General features: G+C 33.3%; 1 protein-coding gene across 16 annotated transcripts in view; it reads left to right on the forward strand.

Annotated features, from left to right (window-relative positions):
• Nucleotides 1-24,025, forward strand: part of LOC145323761 (uncharacterized) — a 180,757-nt gene that overhangs the window by 67,013 nt on the left and 89,719 nt on the right. For 14 of the 16 annotated variants that reach the window (XM_080166277.1, XM_080166278.1, XM_080166269.1 and 11 more), the window contains 4 exons: nt 97-227; nt 1,981-2,223; nt 2,722-2,802; nt 4,635-4,737. In XM_080166277.1, the coding sequence (XP_080022403.1) occupies nt 97-227; nt 1,981-2,223; nt 2,722-2,802; nt 4,635-4,737 (558 nt within the window). Of the gene's footprint in view, nt 1-96; nt 228-337; nt 359-1,980; nt 2,224-2,721; nt 2,803-4,634; nt 4,738-24,025 lie in introns of those variants that run through there. The other 2 variants (XM_080166279.1, XM_080166280.1) reach the window with 1 other exon arrangement.

The raw sequence follows: 24,025 nt of genomic DNA on the forward strand, positions 1-24,025 counted from the left end.
GGGGAAAAATCAGCTGTTTATCTATAATAGAAGCTGAGGAAACCACATGGGTAACATTACTATAAAAAATGACCAAAAAACAAGTATCAAAATGTTAGGAGGGCCACGGCGATATGGTTGATTTGTTGGTAAAGGCTAACGCCGACGTAAATATCAAGGCGAAGAATGGTTTGACTCCCATGCATCTATGTGCTCAGGAGGATAAAGTAGACGTCGCTAAACTATTGGTAAGTTCATTTGTCTATCTATTTGATTATTTGTCTATCTATTTGTTTATCTGTCTATCAAATTGTTCATCTGTCTATCTATTTGTCCATCTGTCTATCTATATGATAAAGTAGACGTGGCTAAACTATTGGTAAGGTTATCTGTTTATCTGTTTGTTTATCTGTCTATTTATTTGTTCATCTGTCTATCTATTTGTCCATCTATCTATCTAGTTGTACATCTATCTATATATTTGTTCGTAAGTCTATCTATTTGTTCATCTAAATATCTATCTTTTTGTTCATCTATCTATATAATTGTTTGTTTGTCTATCTATTTTCTCTGTCTATTTAATAGTTCATCTGTTTATCTACTTGCTCATCTGTCTATCTATTTGTTCATCTCTCTATCTATTTGGTTATCTGTCTATCGTTTGTTCATTTATCTATCTAATTGTTCATCTGTCTATCTATTTGATTATCTGGCTATCAGTTCATCTGTCTATCTATTAGTTAATAAGTCTATCTATTTGTTTATCTGTCTATCGTTTGTATATCTGTCTATCAATTTGTTTATCTGTCTATATATTTGTTCATCTGTCTTATTATTTTTTTTCATCTGTCTATCTTTTTGTTTATCTGTCTATCAAATTGTTCATCTGTCTATCTATTGTTCATCTATCTATCTAGTACATCTATCTATATATTTGTTCATCTTTCTATCTATTTGTTCATCTGTCTATTGTTTGTATATCTGTCTGTTTGTTCATCTGTCTATCAAGTTGTGCATCTGTCTATCTATCAGTTCTTGTGTCTATCTTTTGTTCATTTATCTATCAATTGTTCATCTGTCTATCTATTTGTTCATCCGTCTATCTATTTGTTCATCTGTCTATCTATTTGTTCATCTGTCTATCTATTTGTTCATCCGTCTATCTATTTGTTCATCTGTCTATCTATTTGTTCATCTGTCTATCTATTTGTTCATCCGTCTATCTATTTGTTCATTTATCTATCAATTTGTTTATCTAACTTTGTTCATCTGTATATTTATTTCTTCATCTGTCCATCTATTTAATTATCTATTTGTTCATCTGTCTATCTATTTGTTCATCTATCTATCTATCTATTTGTTCCTCTATCTATAGTATCTTATATGTCTATCTATAATTAATCTATTTTATGTCGCTCCTTTATTTTACTTTTCATTGCATGTATATGAAATTTTAGAAATTTGAAATTCTTGGCTAAAAACTTTTTGAGAAGTTTTTCCAAAGTTGCATCTTATAACATGAATTTATTCAAAACTTTTAAAAAGTTTGTTTAGGCTTTTAAATATATTTAAAACTTTAATATGTTTTCCTTTGTGGGTCAGAATCCGTCTATTTTCCTCTGGATTAAAAACGGTTGTGAACCGTGAATTAAATTCATGTATGATTTTATATAAAAAATGGCTCGTGGAGACCAGATTCTTTTTTTCTCATTTCTGTATCCGCGGTCAATCGTCCTTAATACTAAAATCCTTAAAAGCCAACCCTGATCAAACCTTCCACCCCTCTCCTCTCAAACAATTACAGAATGAGTTTAGATAAGTTTTGGGGGAAAAATCATCTTCAGTCCATTCTCTATCTCCCTCTTTTTTTTCTCTCTCTATTTATCTCTAACTCTATCTATCTATCTATATATCTATCTATCTCTAACTCTATCTATCTATTACTACTTATCTATCTTTCTCTCTCTATCTCTAAAAATTAATACAACTGTTAATCCCTAGGTGACGTCGGGTGCGGAAACCGATGCGGAGACCAAATCCGGGTACACGCCGCTGCACGTGGCCAGCCACTTCGGTCAGCTCGGCATGGTGCGCTACCTGTTGAGCGGCGAGGGCGGCGCGGTGCGGGTGGATGTGCAGAACGAGCTGGGCTACACGCCGCTGCACCAGGCCGCCCAGCAGGGACATTCACAGATTGTTAATTTGCTCCTGGAGGCAGGATCATCCCCGAATCATCAATCTAAGGTCAGTTTGTTCATTACTAATTTCTGTTAATAGTAAGTGGGTTTAATTTACTCAAAGGGGTTAGAAAAGGCAAAAAAACAGGTTAAAACCATCCCAATATTTAAATCTAAAATAGCCTAAAACAATCCCAAGTCGTATGTGAAACTTCCCTAAAAAGGAAAACTCAATAGGTTCTGTAGTAATTGGAATCGTAAGCTACAGACAATAAACCTTCTTGCTATTAGGATAATTCAGTGTATTTGATGTCGTTTTGACTTTCTTCTAGCATTTGATGATAGTCTGCTATTTTAAAATTATTGAAGTCAACAAAACATATGATGACTGCAATAACAGCATGTCATAAACGTCCAAGTGTGTTTATCCCTTTCAACTCTTTAAAACCTCTCATTTTACCCCCCTCAAAATGTTATTTTTCGCTTGTGAAAGCAATGACTGACGGAAAGGCTCCATGCAAAATGATCATTTTACAAAAATTTCAAAATATTTTCTTTCTTTCAGAATGGCCAAACAGCTTTGTGTATTGCACAGAAGTTGGGCTACATCTCAGTCGTGGAAACTTTGAAAGTTGTTACCGACGAGGTATGTTTTATAACAGCTATGCTACCCTATAATTCGGAATGTCCATCTGTTCTGTATGTATGCCCGAAACGTTTTGCGGGTATTTTTGTTTCTGCAATGTTGTTGCCGACCTATTCTATATGAAACAAGGATGACAACATCCATAAAAGCGAAGCTCTGAAAGGGTAGGACAAACGGACATTAACACTTGTAGAATGAATAACTGAATGCGAATGTATAAGAGTCAAAGCAAAATTGTAAGTAAATTTGTTGAAAAACTGCTTGATACAGGATAATGATTATGGACATACTTACATTTTTAGGACTTGATTATAGAGTTGCTTCGCTTATAATGTTGTACTTTGTTGTCCCAGGAATCAGTATACCAAAAATCAGACCTATCGGATAACTAGGTCACATACAAATTTGTTGATAAAATGTAAAAAAATCAACATGTGTAAAATGGACGTACGGACATTCTGGTAATGATTATAGAGTTGCTACGCTTTCTAAATCGTACCTAACGGTTACAGGAATCACCATGCAAAATTTGAAATCGATAGGACAATTCTAACATGTCTAAATTAACGAAAAAAGCTATCCGTTACGGACGGACGGACCGACCCTAATTATAGAAAAGCTTCGCTTTTAAAAATGTTGTTTTCTGCAGCTATTAAAATTAGATTTATTTTGAAGATTTTGCTGACCAATAAACATCTTCTTTATCTTTCTTGATTATTCGGTTTGTTTGTTTATAATGCTTTTGAAGACAACAAATTTAAGGGATCTATAGGGATAAGACAATGGCCGATAAATTTATGTACATTCCAGGGAGTAAGGGAGGGGACAATGGGCAATTAATTCAATTTAAGAGTTTTTGAAGAAAGACCATGAAAACCAGAATAATCCCGAAAATATGGTTGAAATTGTAAAGTGATTGTTGATTAAATCTAGAAAACCATAAACTAAGAAAAAAGTTCCAAGAAAAAAAAGCAATCATTTGAAAATTAGATTACCAGTATTACAGACTGACATAACCATTCTGTAATTAATTACTAGAAATATCTCCCTGTTACTCTCCAAATGACAGGGAAAGAGAAAAGAGATTTGGGGGCAAGTGATGTGAACACGGAAAAAAGGGGCAGGCAGGCGTGTAGCTGGAGATGGGCAATTATATGACCCGCACGCCTTCCTGCCCCTTTTTATCCTGTTTATTTCCCCCACCTCACTTCTCCATTTCCCTTTCTCGTCTACTTTTAAAAAGGATATAATAGTATGGGAAGGGGGCCGTGTATTTATATTTAAACTACTCTCTGTCTGCAAAACTATATATATTCAAAACTAACAAAACGAGTAACGGCATTTCTTGCGCAAGTCCCCAAACTCAGTCAGAAACTGCTAAATTCTTGCACATTCCCTTTAAGCCAGTCCCCAAAGTCTGAGACTCCTAAAGATTGAATATTCGATCCATTGTCCCCTCCCTTACTCCCTGTGTACATCCCCAATTAAAATACACAAAATTACTACTTCTGTAAAGTAAAACTAGTGGTTAAAACGTTTAGACACTAATAATTTAGAATCAACCAATAAAAATTCAATAAGTCCCCAAAATTGTCAAGCCAACGAATGAGAAAACATTACCATAAACTTTGGGGACTAGTGTAATAAACAGCCAAATGTTTCTTCCCTTCCTGCATTAACAAACTATTTACATTTTTCTTAAATCAATCTATCCAACAGTCCATCTATTAATCTATCTATCCATCTATTAATCTATATATTAATCTATCTATCTATCTATCCATCTATCTATTTATCTATCCATCTATCTATTTATCTATCTATCTATCTAGGTGATAACAACGACCGTAACAACCACAGTTGAGGAGAAGTATCGAGTTCTAGCCCCGGAGAGTATGCAGGAAACCTTCCTCTCAGACAGCGAGGACGAAGGAGGTAAGTGCCGCCGACAGCTAAATTGTAGCACAGCTGCGCAGCAGCCAACCACCCGTCAAAAAGCAGCCAAAAATTGACATTTTATACTTTAATAACGTATCATTACATATAATAACACACAAATTGATAAGCCAAATGGTAGTAGTACAGTATTTTGGCGGCTTTTAAGCGACTGTTTGACGGCTGAAAAGCTCTAGTTTGTAGCCGCTGTGATTTTAGAAAACAAAAAGAAAAATAAAGGATAGGACAATGGATGATAAATTTATATTTATACCAATGATTATAAATAAAATTACCCCTCCTGTTGTTTAAAGTTATTGTTTGAAAGTTAGGAATTTACCAATCATAATTAAACTAAAGCACCCATTGTTTTTTAACCAACGAAGATGAATAATTTGGTTATAAAACTTTGGGATTTCAGAGTAATTTACATTCCAATGACTCCTCCCTCCCATTTATTTAATAATGGATATATTTTCACAATTTGACATTGGCAGGGTTCGGAAGCCGCAGCCGCAGCCTCAGCCTCAGCCACCATCAGCCGCGCGGCTTACGAGAAGCCTCAAAATCAGCCGCGCGGCTTCCTCAGCCACCCAATAAGCCTCAGCCTTAGTCGCAGCCGCGCGGCTTAAAGAAAACATAAGCCACTGTAAGCCTCAGCCGCATTCAGCCACTGTAAGCCTCAGCCACTGTAAGCCTCAGCCACAAAACTCAAATTCAGCCACATTAAGCCTCAGCCGCACTAAGCCTCATTCAGCCAACGCCCCTCTAAGCCTCAGCCGCAATCAGCCGCGCGGCTTATAGTTGGGGAAGCCTCAGCCACACTCCGCCGCGCGGCTGTTAATAATTTGAAGCCGCAGCCGCACTCAGCCGCGCGGCTTCAAGAAAGCCTCAGCCGCAGCTTCAAAGTTATGATTATGCCGCAGCCGCAGCCGCGCGGCTTGATATTTGTAAGCCGCAGCCTCAGCCGCAGCTTAATTTTTTAAATTCAGCCGCAGCTTTGACACAGCCGCGCGGCTGAGATATTGTAAGCCCCAGCCGCAGCCGCAGGTGCTAAATTAGTACAAGCCTCAGCCGTCAATTCAGCCGCGGGGCTTAATTTTTATTTAATTTTGTCTGTCTGAAGCTTAAGATCTCAGCAACCACTGAACTGACAATGTTGTCCTTCTCAGGAATCCTTTTACTAAAGTAACAGGATGTCTGTGTGTCTGTGTATCTGTGTGTCTGTACCAAAGGATCTCTCTAACCGCTGAACCGATCGGGTTCTCCTTAACAGGGTAGCTTCTCATAGGTCCTGGGAAGGTTTATAACTATTTTTTTGGGGGTGGGACACCCCCAACCCCCCAAAAAAATTAAAAATCCCCCCCCCCCTCAAAAAAAGAAAATTTTTTTTTAAATTTTTTAAACTAAAATTAAAAATGAGGGGGGAGGCCCCCCCCCCCTAAAAAAAAAAATTCCCCCACCCCAAAAAAATTTTTTTTTTACTTTTCTTTAAAAATTTAAAATAAGAAATTGGGTTATTAAATTTGACTCTCTCTCTTCCTCAAGTGCCCCCTAGAGGCCTCTAGGGGCGTAGCCGCTAGTTATATATATATTGACATTGGATGGTTTTGAGCTAATTTTGGGGTGGGGGTCAGATATTTCCATCGCCAAAAAATAATTTTTTGTAAATGTTATACTTTTAAATTTTTTTATATTCTTTTATAAAAATTTTATCTTAAGTTTTTTTTAAAATTACAACATAGAAACTACCATCTCGAACAACTACAAAAAGTTTGAACCTGTAATGTAAGAGCTCCAGTGGTGCAATCAGTTAGCGCACGGTTCTTCTACACTGTTATGCCGGGGTTATAAGTTCGAATTTCACCAGGAGCAATACGTTTTTGAACGTTGATACTTATGAATATTATTGAATACTATTTATAGGGTAACTGCCCTACTGACGTACGTTTGCCTAATTTTATTGTTTTTAAAAGATACAAATTTTTCAGAATTTACTTAATATTCACTATGAATTTGTATTATCTTAAATTTTTTTTCTTGTACAAGTGGTCTATTTAGCTCAATGGTAGAGCACTCGTCTTGTAAACTAGGGACCGTGAGTTCAAACCTCACAGGGGGCAATCAATTTTTGTGGTACTCAAGTTATATAGTAGCTTCTCTATCATTTTTCCGTTTAGGTACGCAATACTTGTTCTATATAATTAAGCTTCTCCTACTTAGATATTTCTTCAATTTTAAATGTATTTAATACTTTGTGGTTGATGAGAGACACTGAAAAAGTTATGCAAAAAAAAAGATTTATACATATTTCATTTTTCATAGTATTTTTAAATTAATGAAAATAATTAAATTAAGATTTGGGGAGGGGGGAGGGTGTGTGTTTATTTTGAACACAAATTATCCTAATATGTTTTCTAACAAAAAAATTTAAACAGCGATGTATTTTACTTTTTAAAGTTGGTTAAAAAAAGGTCTGTAAAATGCAATAAATTGTCCTGTATAATATGCAAAAAAATCTACATAATCTTTATGTACTCGATAGATTGAAATAGTTAAATGATTATTATATATCATCCGATTTTGTTTATTTTACAAAGATGCTTACTAAAATTGATTTTATTTTCGAAACTGCAATTATTATAAAAAAAATGTTTCTTTATCTTTATCATTATGTTATACAATTTCTGAATTTATAAGCAATACATGAATCGATATATTATTACTTTGATGTTGTCCATATTTTCATGTACTCTGATAAAGAAATAATATCAGCTGGCTAAAATAACAATAACCCCCATACACCCCTTTTAATCCATCTCTCCCCTCTTATGGGATATATAAATGAACTTGCCAATAAATGAGGTCCATAATTTTATTAGCAAATTTTCTTTTTTTTAATATATCCACATATTCTGTTATATAAAATGGTAATGTGAAGCTTCTTATTGATCCAGGGAAAGTTTATAATTTTTTGGGGGAAATGTATCTTTTCCCTCCCAAAAAAAGATGACCCTCAAAATAAATTATTTTTGCTTCCCTTAAGTATTCCTAGAGGTTTTAGGGGCGCAGCCACTAGTATTCTTTTATTCTGCTATGGACATTGGGACAATGGACAATAATTTTTGTTTCCTCTCATTTATATTTAGTTATTTTCCTCTCAAGTTGAAAAAAAATTTTATAAGGAGGGTGGATATAATGTGTAAAAAAAGATTAGAGGAGATTTGTTCTAGGTAAACTTACTTTATTTGTAATATTATTAACTAAATTTTAATATAAAATTGCTTTACACCTATGTTCTAAGGATTAGTGCACCATAATGTGTAAGAAAGGTTTTCTGTTCAATTCCACCAAGAATTACATATGATTATTTCTAAAACCTTGTATAAAGTATGGAGAGTTATTTTGTCTGTAGATTAAGAATTCGATAACTACTGAACTAATGAAAACTTTTTAAATTGCCTTTTCCAAGTTTTTGAATTTTTTAAAAAACTAAAATTAAAACTGGTGGGTGCTCAACCAAACTCCCCCCTATTTTCCCATAAAAAAATAATAAAAGTCACCCTTCATCCCCCCAAATTTTTTTTTCTTCTGGGATTCGAACCCGGATGATAGATGGTTCAAAGCTGTTACCGTACCAAAAAGCTATCAGAGCTCCAATATTTCAAAATGAAAATTTGTCTTATTTTTAGATCATTAAGTATTATGATGTCTGTTTGTTTGTCTGTCTATATGTTTGTACTACAGGATCTCGCTAACTACTAAACCGATATGGTGCTCCTATTCAGGGTAGTTTCTTATAGGTACTGGGAAGGTTTACAACTATTTTGGGGGAGGGTACCATCACACTACCAGAAAAAAATTGCCTTAGAAAAAAAATTAAACATCACCCCAAAATTAAAAATGGGATTTACTCGCCCCGGCCCTCCCCACCCAATAAAAATCACCCTACCCCCCAAAAAATTATTTTAATTCAGTTCTTCTTTTTCCAGTACCTATTGTTTAGTATTTTTTGTAATAACTTCATAACTACATTGTCATTAAGATTATGTGACATAAAAAGTTAGTCATAAAAATTATACCCATGAATAATTGTAATAAAAAGCACTTTCGTAAAAAAAACATTTTTCATAAGAGGTAAGTTTTTATGACAAATACATTTATTGCAAGTGTACATATGATAAGCATTTTAAAGACGATTATTTTTAAGACAAATTTAACCTGCGTACCATGGCTCAACATGTAGCGCATCTGCTTGTCATCATGGAGGTAATAGGTTCGAATCTTGGCCAGACACTGCGTGAAAACTGAAGACGTTAAATGGTTCCTACTGCAGCTATGCCAGGTATGCAACATGTAAAATTAGAGTATGAGGATTTCCTTGGCTCGTAAACAGGCGTAACTCATTACCATAGGACTTTCTGGCAGGTAGTTGGTTGCTGGATAGATGTCACTTAAATTGGAAAGAATTGGTTCCCCTTAATTATCCAAGGTTCAACAAGAAGCGCATCTGCTTGACATCAGGGAGGTAATAGGTTCGAATCTTGGCCAGACACTGCGTGAAAACTGAAGACGTTAAATGGTTCCTACTGCAGCTATGCCAGGTATGCAACATGTAAAGTTAGAGTATGAGGATTTCCTTGGCTCGTAAACAGGCGTAACTCATTACCATAGGACTTTCTGGCAGGTAGTTGGTTGCTGGATAGATGTCACTTAAATTGGAAAGAATTGGTTCCCCTTAATTATCCAAGGTTCAACAAGAAGCGCATCTGCTTGACATCAGGGAGGTAATAGGTTCGAATCTCGGCCAGACACTGCGTTATAACTGAAGACATTAAATGGTTCCTACTGCTGCTATGGTGTGCAACATGTAAAGTTGGAGTAGGAGGATTTCCTTGGCTCATAAACAGGCGTAACTCATTACCATAAAACTTTCAGGCAGATAGTTCAATAAAAAAAGTTGGTTGCTGGATAGATGTCACATAAACTAATACAGAAAAGGAAAGAATTGGTTCCCCAAGGTTCAACAAGAAGCGCATCTGCTTGTCATCAGGGATGTAATAGGTTCGAATCTCGTGCAGACACTGCGTTATAACTGAAGACATTAAATAGTTCCTAGGTGCTAGGTGTGCAACATGAACATAGTGGAAAGATATAATTCCACTTAGTTATCCAGGGTTGTTGGACCTTGAGTTAATGTCATAGAAACCCTCGACCGTGGCTCAACATGTAGCGCATCGGCTCGTCGTCTGGGAGTTGATAGGCTTTGTACTGCATCATAACTAAAGATGTTGAAATAAATTCCTACTGCTAAAAAACTTGTATAAAACTTTGGGTACCAGTATAAAACTTTGGGTATCAGAATAAATTTTTGTCTATTAGTATAAAACTTTGGGTACCAGTATAAAACTTTGGGTACCAGAATAAATTTTTGGCTATTAGTATAAAATTTTGGGTACCAGTATAAAACTTTGGGTATCAGTATAAAACTTTGGGTACCAATATAAAATTTGGGTACCAGTATAAAACTTTGGGTACTCGTATAAAACTTAAGGTACCAGTATAAAACTTTGGGTACCAATATTAAAACAAAATTTTAGGTATTAGTATAAAATTTTGGGTACCAGTAAAAAACTTTGGGTACCAGTATAAAACTTTGAGTACCAGTATAAAACTTTGGGTACCAGAATAAGATTTGGGTACCAGTATAAAATTTGTTTAACTGTATAAAACTTAGGGTACCAGTATAAAACTTTGGGTACCAGTATAAAATTTGGGTACCTGTATAAAACTTTGGGTACCAGTAAAAAACTTTGGGTACCAGTATAAATTTTTAGTACCAGTATAAAACTTTTGGTACCAGTTTAAAACTTTGGGTACCAGTATAAAACTTTGGGTACCAGTATAAAACTTTGGGTTCTAGTATAAAACTTTGGGTACCAGTAAAAAACTTTGGGTACCAGTATAAATTTTTAGTACCAGTATAAAACTTTGGGTACCAGTTTAAAACTTTGGGTACCAGTATAAAACTTTGGGTACCAGTATTAAACTTTGGGTTCTAGTATAAAACTTTTGGTACAAGTTTAAAACTTTGGGTACCAGAATAAAATTTGAGTACTAGTCTAAAACTTTGGGTACCTGTATAAAAACTTTGGGTACCAGTATAAAACTTTGAGTACTACTATAAAACTTTGGGTACTAGAATAAAACTTTGGATACCAGTATAAAACTTTGGGTACCAGTATAAATTTTTAGTACCAGTATAAAACTTTGGGTACCAGTATAAAACTTTGGGTACCAGAATAAAACTTTGGGTACCAGTATAAAATTTTGGGTACCAGTATAAAACTTTGGGTACCAGTATAAAACTTTGGGTACCAGAATAAAACTTTGGTTACCAGTATAAAATTTTGGGTACCAGTATAAAACTTTGGGTACCAGTATAAAACTTTGTGTACCAGTATAAAACTTTGGTTACCAGTAAAATTTGGGTACCAGTATAAAACTTTGGGTTCTAGTCTAAAACTTTGGGTACCATTATAAAACTTTGGGTACCAGACTAAAACTTTGGGTACCAGTATAAAACTTTGAGTACCAGTATAAAACTTTGGGTACTAGAATAAAACTTTGGGTACCAGAATAAAATTTGAGTACTAGTATATAATTTTGGGTACCAGTATAAAACTTTGTGAACTAGAATAAAACTTTGGTTACCAGAATAAACTTTGGGTACCAGTATAAAACTTTGGGTACCAGTATAAAATTTGGGTACTAATTCTGAATCAAACATTTGAAAAAATCCTGCTGTCCTCCCCCCTCTTCCCTCCACTCTTATTCTCACAACCCCTAACCACCCTCAACTCTCCAAAAAATGTCCTAGAATGCATTTAAAAATTCCAATTTAGCCGAAGCCTCAGCTGCAAAGCTTATTTTATAATCAGCCATAAGATCAGCCGCAAGGCTTAATATTGTATTCAGCCGCAGCCGCATTCAGCTGCGCGGCTGAATTTAATTCAGCCACAGCCTCAGCCGCACGGCTTTCAGTAAGCCGCAGCCTCAGAATCAGCCGCGAGGCTTAATTATGTTATCAGCCACTCTCAGCCTCAGCCTCACTCAGCCGCGCGGCTTAATTTTCCAATCAGCCACTGTAAGCCGCAGCCGCTATGAGCCGCGCGGCTTTCAGTAAGCCGCAGCCTCAGCCACAAATCCTTCAGCCACTGTAAGCCTCAGCCACCCTCAGCCACTGTAAGCCTCAGCCGCTCGAAGCCTCAGCCACAAAATTTCAATTCAGCCACTGTAAGCCTCAGCCACCCCAATTCTTATTAAGCCTCAGCCGCATTCAGCCGCAGCCACTCTCAGCCGCACTAAGCCTCAGCCACTCTCAGCCTCAGCCACTTCCATAACTTTAAGCAGCCGCAGCCGCAGCCGCAAATTAGGATTCAGCCGCAGCCGCAGCCGCGCGGCTGATAGCGCGGCTTCCGAACCCTGGACATTGGAGAAGATATTAATTGCTATTGTCCTAACCCTCCCTGTTTTACCATTTGTTTTCTAGAATATGATTTGTTTCAATAATATCTCTGAAAAAATAGAATATATATTTTCCATAAAAATACAGAAAAAAGAATAAAACAGTAGGAGATAAAAGAAAATATAATTATTTTCAGCGGAAATTTCTTTTTTTTCTCCATTGCAAACAAACAAGGTTCAAAGCTTCATAAAGGAAGCAAAAAAAATATTTCGTTTCTACGGACAAATGTCCATGCAATACGTACAAACCAAAAAGTACAAATATAATACAACACACACAGACAGACATCCTGTTACTTTATATAATTTAATCAAATATAATAGTTTAATGCAGTTTTTATTAAATACTTTTCCTTTTGTATTTAATAGCATTTTTTATGTTTTTACAAAAATGCAAAAAAAAGGTTTATACAAAATTTGCAAATTTTCGTCAACAATATATAATAAATTAAAAACTGTGGTGTTTTCCCTCTCACCCACCTCCTCCCATCTTTCTTTAAAATAAATTGAAAATAAGAGATGGGGGCGGGGTGTTAGTTATAAATGCCTAATCTATTTGGAGGGCTTGACCCAGCGAGTCCACCCTTTACCCAATATATTCTAACCCGAAATTGCATAACCAACAGACAGACCATTACATTGGACTATGGATTATGGAAAGAAAACGAAGTAGCGGGTTTCGTCGTATTTTCATAGTAGCTATTGTTATTTTTAGGTAAATGTTAATTATTGCCCAGTAGGGTTAGAAAATTGGTGTCGCAGGGGCTAGAAATAAGAGAAATGCTACCATGAAAATACGACGAAATCCGCTACTTTAGAGTTGTGCCATTTTGCTATCATAAGATATTATCTAGATTACAAAAACATTTTTATAACTTCATATTTTGATAAAGTCATATTTTTGGCTTTTTGCATTTTAACTGCGTTATAAAACAAGGATAAAAAAAATTCATTCAAGTAAAATATAGAAATACTAGCGGCTTCGCCCCTAGCCTCTAGGGGCTTTGCCCAAGAGGTGATAAAAAAAAATTATTGCGAGAGACCATAAAGGACCATGGAAACTCCTTCAAAAAAAAAAAAAAAAAAAAAAAAAAAAATGGGGGGGGATTTTTTGGTTTTTGGGGGGGTTGGGGGTGTCCCACCCCCCGAGAAAATAGCTTAAAACCACCACAGGACCAATAGGTAGATACCCTGAAGAGTAGAATCCGATCGGTTCAGTGGTTACCGAGATCTTAAGGGACAGACAGACAGACGGACGGACAGACGGTCAGACGGACAGACGGACAGACAGACATCGTTCTACTTTGTATTATAGATTGTTATATTTTGTTTGGTTACAAAAAATTCAGAAACCTATTTTTAAAATTTACATTTTTTTTGTTATTAAATTTAATACTACGATTTTTATTTGAAATTAAAATGACTAATTTCTTATGATTTCCCCCCAAATAGTTTTGTGATGACGGTATTTTAAAATAAAATTATGATTCAAACCAATTTTAATGTCGTAATTTAGTTTTTCCCTATACGTTTTTTGTTGCAAAAAAATGGCAAATTTTATTTTAGAATTTTAATAGTTGTTATATAACAAAAATATTAAATTTATGAGAATTTTTTTTTATAATTCATAATTTTTGGGGGTAGAGATAATCAAGGAAATGGATGTCTGTGTATATGTCCACTAAGATCTCATAAAGATATAGTGATCGGCACACTATTGATCCAGGTTTTAGGCTATTTGGTAGGGGAGGACCTCTCATCGCTTTTTGGGGTGAATTCCCTAAGGCTAAATCTTAGGGGAAAAGGAAAACCTGCCAAAAAACCTAGGCTAGGGTGAATCCGCCTAAGAGTACTTTAAAAAACTAACAAGAACAAAATATTTATAGCTGGCGGATACTGCAGCGCGCAATTTTACTTACCAGAGCTGAAATCTATCAGTCAAATGAAAAGTAAGGCCGCACTATATATAGCCGTGTTTATTTTGTTTATTAAGGGCAGCTACACCATATTTTATCCATTTTCTCCTGATAATTTTTAAGGGTTTCCAAATGTAGCTGCCCCTAATTTCACTCTTGATAGGTAGTTGATACATACTTTCAGAAATAAAAATATTATTGAAGAAAAAAAATTAAAATCAACTACCATTTTTTTAATAAAGGCTTTTATAAAAATTTCACTCTAGCTTCGCTTAAAAAGAATATTTCAAAAACTTATTTTTGAAGATCACGCAAATTCACTATATTGCTAGAAATTTAAATTTAAACAAGGATAATAACATCCATAAGTAGTGAAGCACAAAAATCATGTATGAACAAAGTCAGTTTTATATAGCAGATGTTCAGTATCATTAAAATAAAAGAGAAAAATGAATGTGCTTATTAGATTCATAAAAAATCACGTAACCTTCCTAAATAAGTATATATTTGACTTTAGTTAAATGACCGACAAATAAGCAAAGAAAAATAAGCAGTTTATCTTAAGTAGCAGCCGAGAAAATTACATTTCTCTCATAGCATTACGGACGAACTGACTGAGATACGGACAGACAAAGTGAATTATAGAATAGCTTCGCTACTAAAAAACATATTTAAAGGTACAATTGCTTTGCTTTATTTCACTCTAAAATGCTTAAAATGTAAACAAAATATTAAATATAAAAACTTAATTATAAAGTTTTGACAAATTAAAAAAGCTTAAATTTTCAGTTATATACAAATGCTTTAAATCACTTTCAACGCTTTGATAAAGTCAAAATGTAAAAATGTATTGTTATTATGATTATAAAAGAATGTATATTTCAAAGGTTTATGTATTCCCTAAAGCGATGAAAGATTCCTGAGAGGATAATGTATAGTCTAATATAAAGCGTAGATACTCTTTAAATATCTTGTAAGATAGTCATTTCGTCCTTTTCAATGTTGTATTTACTAATACTAAAAAAGGGATGATTATTAGGTATACATCTCAAATTATGATAAATAAAATTACCCATTTCTATAACTTAAAATTATTTGTTTTCAACCATTTGATCAAAATTTAATAGAAGTACCCAAAGTTTTTAAAGCCAGCATAATACAAATAAGACATTGGGTACCAGTTAAATTTACAGTCCAATGTCTCCTCCCTCCCTAAGTTTTTCTTAGAATGAAATCATAAAGTTATTTACAAAATATTTGAGTTTCCTCCCAGAGAAAGTGGGATTGTTTACTTAATACTAAAAATATATGAAACCTACCCGGAAACAATTTTAAAGAATTCCTGAAAATTACTATTCAAGTAGCCAATTTACGTTTCGAATAAATCCCTGAACTTCAAGCCAGGGATCTAAATGGATAAGACAATGGCCGATAAATTGATGTACATTCCCAATGATGAAACACAAAATTAGCCCTTCTGTAGATTAAGATTGGTAGTTTAAACGTTTTAACACACAACTTAATTAATGAACTAATCAAAAGTCCCTTAGGTTGTTAAGCCAACAAATAAGAAAATGTTGGTATAAAACTTTTGGGACTTGCGAATAAACAGTCTAATTTCCCCTCCCTCCCTGAAATAAAAGCAGTATCGATTATGCCATTCAAATGCAATATTAAACGGAGGTTTTAGTGTTGCAATGAAAAGTAACTTTTTTGTTCTGATAATTAATTTATTAAGCTGCTTTAATAAGATATATGTGTCTGCTTTTATAATTGTAGATTCTCACAATCTTCAACCCTTTTCCTAGATGCTAGTGGCGCATCCGATAGTTTACAGGATGGGAGGGGACATTGGGCTGTTTATTACACTAGTCCCTAAAGTTATATAATAACATTTTCTTATTCGTTGGCTTAACAACTTTGGGGACTTTAATAAATTCTGATTGGTTGGTTAATTAGCTTGAGTGTCTAAACACTTTAACTACTATTTTTTATCTACAAAAGGGGTAATTTTGTGTATATTCATTGGGGATCTGCATCAATTTTTCGGCCATTGTCATATCCCTTTAGATTCCTTGAAAATTTAGAAAATGGATATAGATTTTTTAAATACGAGACACAATGTTATGGGGCGAAAATCCTGCAACACCCCTAAAATTTGATTGAGAGCTCATAAGGGGACCTATAAAGTGGGGCGGGTATAAATTCTAGAGTGGGGGGGGGGGTGAGTTAGGTCTTACTCATTGACCTGGGCCCAAGTAGGGTTTAGGATAAAGAATATGAAAAATAAATCAGGGATAAGACAATTAATGTACATTCCCAGTGATGATACACAAAACCTAATCTTTCACTAGATTAAAATCATTTGTGGAAAAGCTTAAACAAAAACCAAAAAATCAAGTTTTTTTAAAGTACCCAAAGATTGGTTGTTTATTAAACTTTGGGTACCAGAGCAATTTACAGTTCAATCTCCCCTCCCTCCTTGCATAAATAATTTAAAAACTTTGTTGATTCAATCCATTTGATTTTGAGAAAACTTATGGGTGCTCCAAAGTTGACCCCAGTTTGATCTCTAATTATCACGTTGTGCCCTTTTAAATATCAGATTCACATTCATTGGGAGGTGCAGCTACTCTATAATTACAGAGAGAGAGGGGACAATGGTCTTTTTATTACACTAGTCCCCAAAGTTTTATGATATTATTTTCTTATTCGTTGGTTCAAGAACTTTGGGAAGTTTCAGTAAATTTTAATTGATTAAATCATTAAGTTGGGTGTCCATACGTTTTAACCATTAATTGTAATCTACAGAAGTTGATTTAGACGTTCACGAGATCGTTTTGCACACTGATACATACACTTTATTAAATATGATTAGTGTCTTAGTAGTCTCAATAAAATTCTTAAATGTAAAGGAGCACTATATTGGTTAGCGATATTTTAAGATTGTCTGACAAACATCCTGTTACTTTTATACAAGGATAATACATGAGCTAAATAAAACTTTATTTATGTAGCATTACCTCATAAACGTTGCAATTTTTCACTTTGAATAGATACTTTACATCTATTTAGCTTTAAACAAATTTTTCAAGTTTTTTTAAGGAGAAGACTGTAGCTACTCTTAATAGCTGATTCTTATTTAAAGATTCGGATCTACTGCAGTTCACGGTAAAATATTGCTGGTAACGAATATTGCTGAAAATTTATGAATTTAAAAGGCTGCTAGCTGCCAAACGGCTGAACGTACAGATCATGCCCACACACTGTTTTAAGCGGCATAAGAAGGCCTACAAATAATCTGGAATAGCCATAAATCAATAATGCATAATTATCTCGCAGTGCAGAGAAATGCGCGAAAAAAGCCTATTTTACGCGTTTTTTCTTCAGTGAATCTTTCCCTGTGCATCATTTGATCTTGGCTATTCCAGATTATTTGTAGGCCTTCTTATACCGCTTAAAATGGTGTGCGGGTATGATCTATACGTTCAGACGTTTGGCAGCTAGCAGCCTTTAAAATTCATAGATTTTCAGCAATATTCGTAACCAGCAATATTTTACCGTGAACTGCAGTAGATCCAAAGATTCTTTTTAGTTTGGTTGACTTTCGATTCCAACAAGTAAGCCAAAAATTTGAAAAAATGCACATTAAAAATGGGTGATTTGAAATTAACCGTCTATATGTCAGTCCTTATAGGGAGGAAGTGGACATTGGGATGATAACTAGTCCCCAAGGTTTTATAATAACGATTTCTTATTCGTTGTCTTAACAACTAGTTGCAACTTTGGAGACTTTTATTGAATTGTGATTGTTTGTGTCTTTAAGTTGGGTGTCCAAAACGCTTCAAACACTAATTGTAATCTACAGTAGGGGGGTATTTTTGTATATACATCAATTAGCGACCATTGTCTTATCCCTTTAGATCCCTGCAGTTCTTACCACTTTTCATAGAGTCGACATAAACGTTACATACTGAATAATTAAAAAATTGTATAGGGAAATTTACCTAATGATTTTTAATAACAAACACTCAAACATTTTTAGAGATCATTTTATGGAATATTTTGTAGTAAATTTGGATTGTTGTATCCTTGTTCTTAATGCACAATAAGAAAAAAGCTTTGCTAAAATTTATAATAGAACCGGTGAAGTGAAAGGATTTTAGAGCAGATTCCCCTAATTTCAACAAATATACACCCCCCCCCCCTTGATAAAACTTGAGGGAGACATGCAATTTCCAAAAAAAACTTTGGGTACTTTTTAAAAATCTTGAGTGGATAATTTAGAACTGGCATTGTCCAAATTTTTTAAACAGTAATTTTAACCTACATAATGGGTAATTTTGTCTATTATCAATGGGAAAATCATTAAGTTATCGCCCATTGTCTTATCCCTTAGATCGGGTTCGGATTAGTAAGTTAAAATTAAAAAGTATGGGAGTTTTAAAAGTTTAACTGTCTAACAAAAGGAATTTGCAGCATATTTTAATCTTTCTATTATGACGGAAAAATTAATAATAGATTACTGAAGATGAAAAGACAGGTACATTAGGGAGGGATGGGACATTGGGCTGTTTATTACACTAGTCCCCAAAGCCTTATAATAACGTTTTCGTTGGCTTAACAACCTTAGGAAAGTTTATTAAATTTTGATTGGTTGGTTTAGACTTGCATTGTCCAAACGTTTCAGAAGGGGTAATTTTTTGTATCATAATTGGGAATGTACATCTATTTGTCGGCCATTGTATTATATTTTTAGATCCCTGCAGGTAGGCACAACAATGATATTATTTTTAAATCAGATTATGTCGAAATAAAACTTTAATCATTTATGTATAACCGCTAAACAGATATGGTTCTCTTTTATCCCAAGTCCTGGGAAGGCTTTGACAAAAGTTTATAAAAATTTACTTAAACTTCAAAAATATAATAAAATTCATCCTAAATCTTAAAATATTCAATTTCGTAATTATATTTGCACTATACTACATTAGATCAAGTTGGGTTGATTATAGCGGTGATAATTAATAGGTTATTTCAGTATGGCTTCAAAACCGATTAATATCCGCTCGATTGGAAACTGATTCTCAGCTGTACTGAAAAATCATGTAAATCATTGTATTACAGAGATTTTCCACGAATATTAAAATAAAAATCATGAAATTAATATCAGTTTTGTTAGCCAGGGGCTTCTAAATTACCCAATATTTTCCTTTTATTGTTAGCATTTGTTCTTTCATTTAAAATCGACCAATAAAACAAAAAAATGAGAAGACAGTCTAAAGAGTGTTAAATTGTTAAATTGGTCTATAAAATAATTTGTCTAATGTTGAATTTTTTATATCAAATTTCAATAGAAAGTGACAGAAAAAATATAAATCTGCAATTTTTTTATCCTGTAAAAAATGTAAGTCGAAATTGAATAAGTAATTTTTGATTTTAAAACGATATGTAATGTCTTTATTAAAGAAAATTTACGTTTTTTGCAATTGACAATTTTAATAGGGCTTATAACGAATTATACATATAATTTAACATACATATTATCTCTAAAAACAAATTTTTAGCATTAGGTATAATATTTTTAAAATATGAGATGAATTATAATTATATCGATAATATAACATACAAATATGTCGACAAAATTAATTGATCAATATAATACTTCAAGGTTAACATGGATTGAATAATAACACTAAGATTATATAATTTAATTAAAAAGCTATTTATATTTTATTGCAGTCAATAAAACAAGTAAATAATAGGACAATTAAAAATCTCAAGGATCTTAAGGGAAAAGTCAATGGATAATTGATCTACATCCCTAATGATGGATCAACAAATTTACCCTTTCTATAGATTAAAGTTATTGGTTGAAAATTGTAAACCAACTATTCAAGATTTATTGAAAGTTCCAAAGGCACCAAACGACAACAATAAACAAAATTACCCCTTCTATATATTGGTTCAATTGATGGAAAAGTTTGGATACTGGTAGTTTGTACAACTCAATCAAAATCAACAAAGTTTTAAAGCCAACGAATGAGAGTAAAATTATTACTTTGTTCGTGGTAGATATTTCGGGGGAAAGAAAGAGTTGTAAATTAAATGATTTAGGTTTTCCTTTCCCTTCCTGTCTAAAGACTTAAAGCGCATTGAGAAAAATAAGAAAACTTATGTAATTTTCTCATATTTCGCAATTGAATGATTTAGCTCCCCCCTCCCCCTAAAAGTTTTTCATGGTTTATAACAACTGCATGGCTTTTAATAATATAGCATTTAAAGGGAGGGTTGGGATATTGGACTGTCAATTTTACTGGTACCAAAAAAAATTTAAAACGCTCTCTTATTCGTTGTCTAAAAACTTTAGTACTTTTATTAAAACTGGATTCGTTCAGACTTGCGTTGTCCAAACTTTTCAACAAATGATTTTAATCTATAGAACATTTAATTTTGTATATTAACATTGGCGTTGTACATCAATTTATCTTTAATTGTCTTATCCCTTAAGATCCAAGGAAATCTATCTATGGCTATCATATGTTGATTTAAAAACAGCATATTTCTACGGACAAAAAATGAGATTTTTCCAGTTAAAAAAACCTGATTATTTTTTACTTTTCATTCGCCAAATATGTTTTTTGTTTACAAAAATGAGAGTCATATTTTTCAATGATGTAACTCTTATGTGCTATCAATTCCATTTTATTCACATCGTATTATAGACAGCTTTCCGCGGATAGAAATTGAAAATTAAAAGATTATAATTTTGTTTCCCATCCCAAAAAAATTATACCAGCAAAGGCCCAGTAGCTATATTCCCTGAAGAGTAGAGCCCAATCGGTTCAGTGGTTACTGAGATGTTAAGCTTCAGACAGACAGAGAGACATCGTTCTACTTTGTATTATAGATATTATTAATGGGGGTAATCAAAAATATCGTCCACTGTCTTATCCCATGAGATTATTTTGACGACAGACTTATCATATGCATCAATGGGCGGAAGTCATAGTACACCTTTAACTACTGTTAAAGTGTAATATATTACATACAATTACCGCATATTATAAGGCAAGAACCGACAGATATTTTACTGTGATTATAAAATGAATATTTTGAAGGGCTATGATGTTAAGCATTCATAATTTTGAAGGCGCCATATTAATTAAAGTCTTTAAATATGTTTATATTTTGTTTAATTTACTTCAATTTTATTTTTATGTTTTATCCTTCTCTCTCTCTCTCTACCCATCTCTTTCTCTCTCTATCTTTATATCTCTCTCTCTCTTCTCTCTCTCTCTCTCTCTCTCTCTCTCTCTCTCTCTCTCTCTCTCTCTCTCTCTCTCTCTCTCTCTCTCTCTCTCTCTCTCTCTCTCTCTATCTATCTATCTATCTATCTATCTATCTATCTTTATCTCTTTTATCCACTTAACCATTAATTTTTCTTAAATTTAAATTTTGTTTAGATTTTAAAAATGTTTAAATTTGATTACATTATCTCATATTCTGACAATCATAAAATGGTTCACTAATTATATTGACAATTTTTTTAACCATCGAAGCCTCTCTATAAGCTTACCACGGTGGTCTAACTATTTGTCAGTGCCTGCTAAACGTCCTTAGCTATATAATAGCTGCGAGAGTTAGGGGAATGTAAATTACACTTGTACCAAAAGTTTTACAATCACGGTATCCTTTATTTGTGAACCCGGTATTAGTGTCGGACTGATTATGACGTAACAAAAAAAATTAGCCAATGAGAGGCTACTATGAATTTTACCATTGGTCAATAATGTCCTCTCATTGGCTAATTTTTTTTGTTACGTCATAATCAGTCCGACACTAATACCGGGTTCTTATTTGTTGGTGCAAGAACTGTGGGTACTAATTAATTTTGATTGGGTTGTTCCAAACTAATAATGTCTTGGAGAAGTATGTAAATTTATCTTACATTGTCTTATCCCTTAAGATACCTCAAAATAAGCGAAATTTTTTACCTTCTTTGCCAGAAATTTAATTAAACATTAAGAGCAGAAGAAAATACTTTTTTTTGCGGTTTACAGTTGGGCTATGAAAATACAAAAAAAATAAGTTTTGAAAAAAGATTTAGGAGGAAAAGAACAAAAAACTAATGGAAATTGCAGTAATTGTCCAAAAATTTAAGTTTTTAAATTAAAAATACAATTAACCAGTTAAGTGTGTACTGTTTAATAGTATACAGATGACAATAAAGCATTGTACTTTGTTAACAAGATATTCACATTTGATAATCAAAAATAATGGTAAATTTGTAGCAACTTTTTAGCAACAAAACAAAGTGAAAATTAAAACCTTTTATTAGTATATGTACATGCTATGTACATACACTATGAAATTTCATAATTATTAGATACAAAATATAAAAAAGAATTCAAATATTTTTTTCAGCCGTTTATGAGATCTTATTAAACAGTCACTCATACATACAAACATGATAATACTTTATTATATTGTATTTATAACAATGCAAGGTATATAAAAGATAACACTTTTTTTTCTTTTTTTTTGTTTGTTAATGTTTTCTCTCTTTGCTATTAGTATTTATAGAGCTCCTTTTCTATAATTTTCTTTGGTCGTCTGGATTAATAATAAATGTAATAAGTATAGATGTTTAATCCAGACAATTGCTTTCTGCTCTTTTTTAGCGACTTGGCTGTGTTAATATAATTATATGGATGATATTCAAGGCCCAATTGAAAGTCGGCACAGGGTCCACGGGGTGGAAACAGTTATATAACCCCTTACCCCTCTATTGTTTTACTCTAATGTTTATTACACATAAATGTTTAATTTCTAGTGTATTTTTCCAAGAGTAATTTGGGAAATCCTCCCCTCCCCCCTCAGATTTTTTTTTTTTTTGGGGGGGGGTTGAGTTTGCTTTGGGTTGTAGTTTACCTGAATATTTAGCTGTTTTATGGATCTTAATTAAAATGCTAACAAACTTAGATATATAGAATTAAGCTGCAATTTTGTATTTTTTCTTTCTTGTTTTTTTATATGTTTTTTAATGGTACTATGATTAGGAATCAATTAAACAAACAATAGGAATAATACCCAGGAAGGGCGGGGATAATGAACTCGAAATAATACTAGTCCCCATAGTTTTATAAATAAGATTTCTTCTCAAAACTTAGTAAATTTTGATTGAGTTGTTCAAACTATCAGTGATCAAACTTTTCCACCAATAATTTTAATCTACAGAAGGGGTTATTTTGTTTATTGTTGTTTGGTGGTGTATATCAATTTATCGTCCATTGTCTTATCCCTTAAGATCCCTGTTAATAACTTGTTATTTCTGCGCTACTAATGGATATAATTGTCTTAGTTGTCATAAAAAAGTGTCATTTTTATTTACCAAAACTCCTTATATAGTCTTATACAGCAAATAACAATTAAATCTGTTTTTTTTCAACGCCTTTTTAAGCCTAACTTTAAATGGTATATAAAACTTCCCTCTATAAAATCTAATGAAATTTTAAAATATAAATTTAGCGTTAATTAGATTAAAATACTAAGATCCCAATTTTCAAGAAACTGAATATTTATAGTGCAGGTTTGGAGCTATTTTCTCAAATTCTCAGAACGTCCCCCCCCCCCATTCTTTATATCTTACCTATTAAGGATCGCCCATAGAGGCTAGGGTCGAAGCTACAAGTTTAATTATATAGCAGCTTCACTTGAGCAATAAAACACACTAGGATTGCAATAAAATCCGCTGTTTAGTTTCGCTTTACGTGTTTTCAAATACATGTATCAAAATATATTGCATATATACACTAGAGAACATACAAGAAAGTTGCATTAAA

Source organism: Acartia tonsa, chromosome 7 (genome assembly GCF_053477335.1).
Source record: "Acartia tonsa isolate MP-2025a chromosome 7, ASM5347733v1, whole genome shotgun sequence".
Lineage (NCBI taxonomy): Eukaryota > Metazoa > Arthropoda > Copepoda > Calanoida > Acartiidae > Acartia > Acartia tonsa.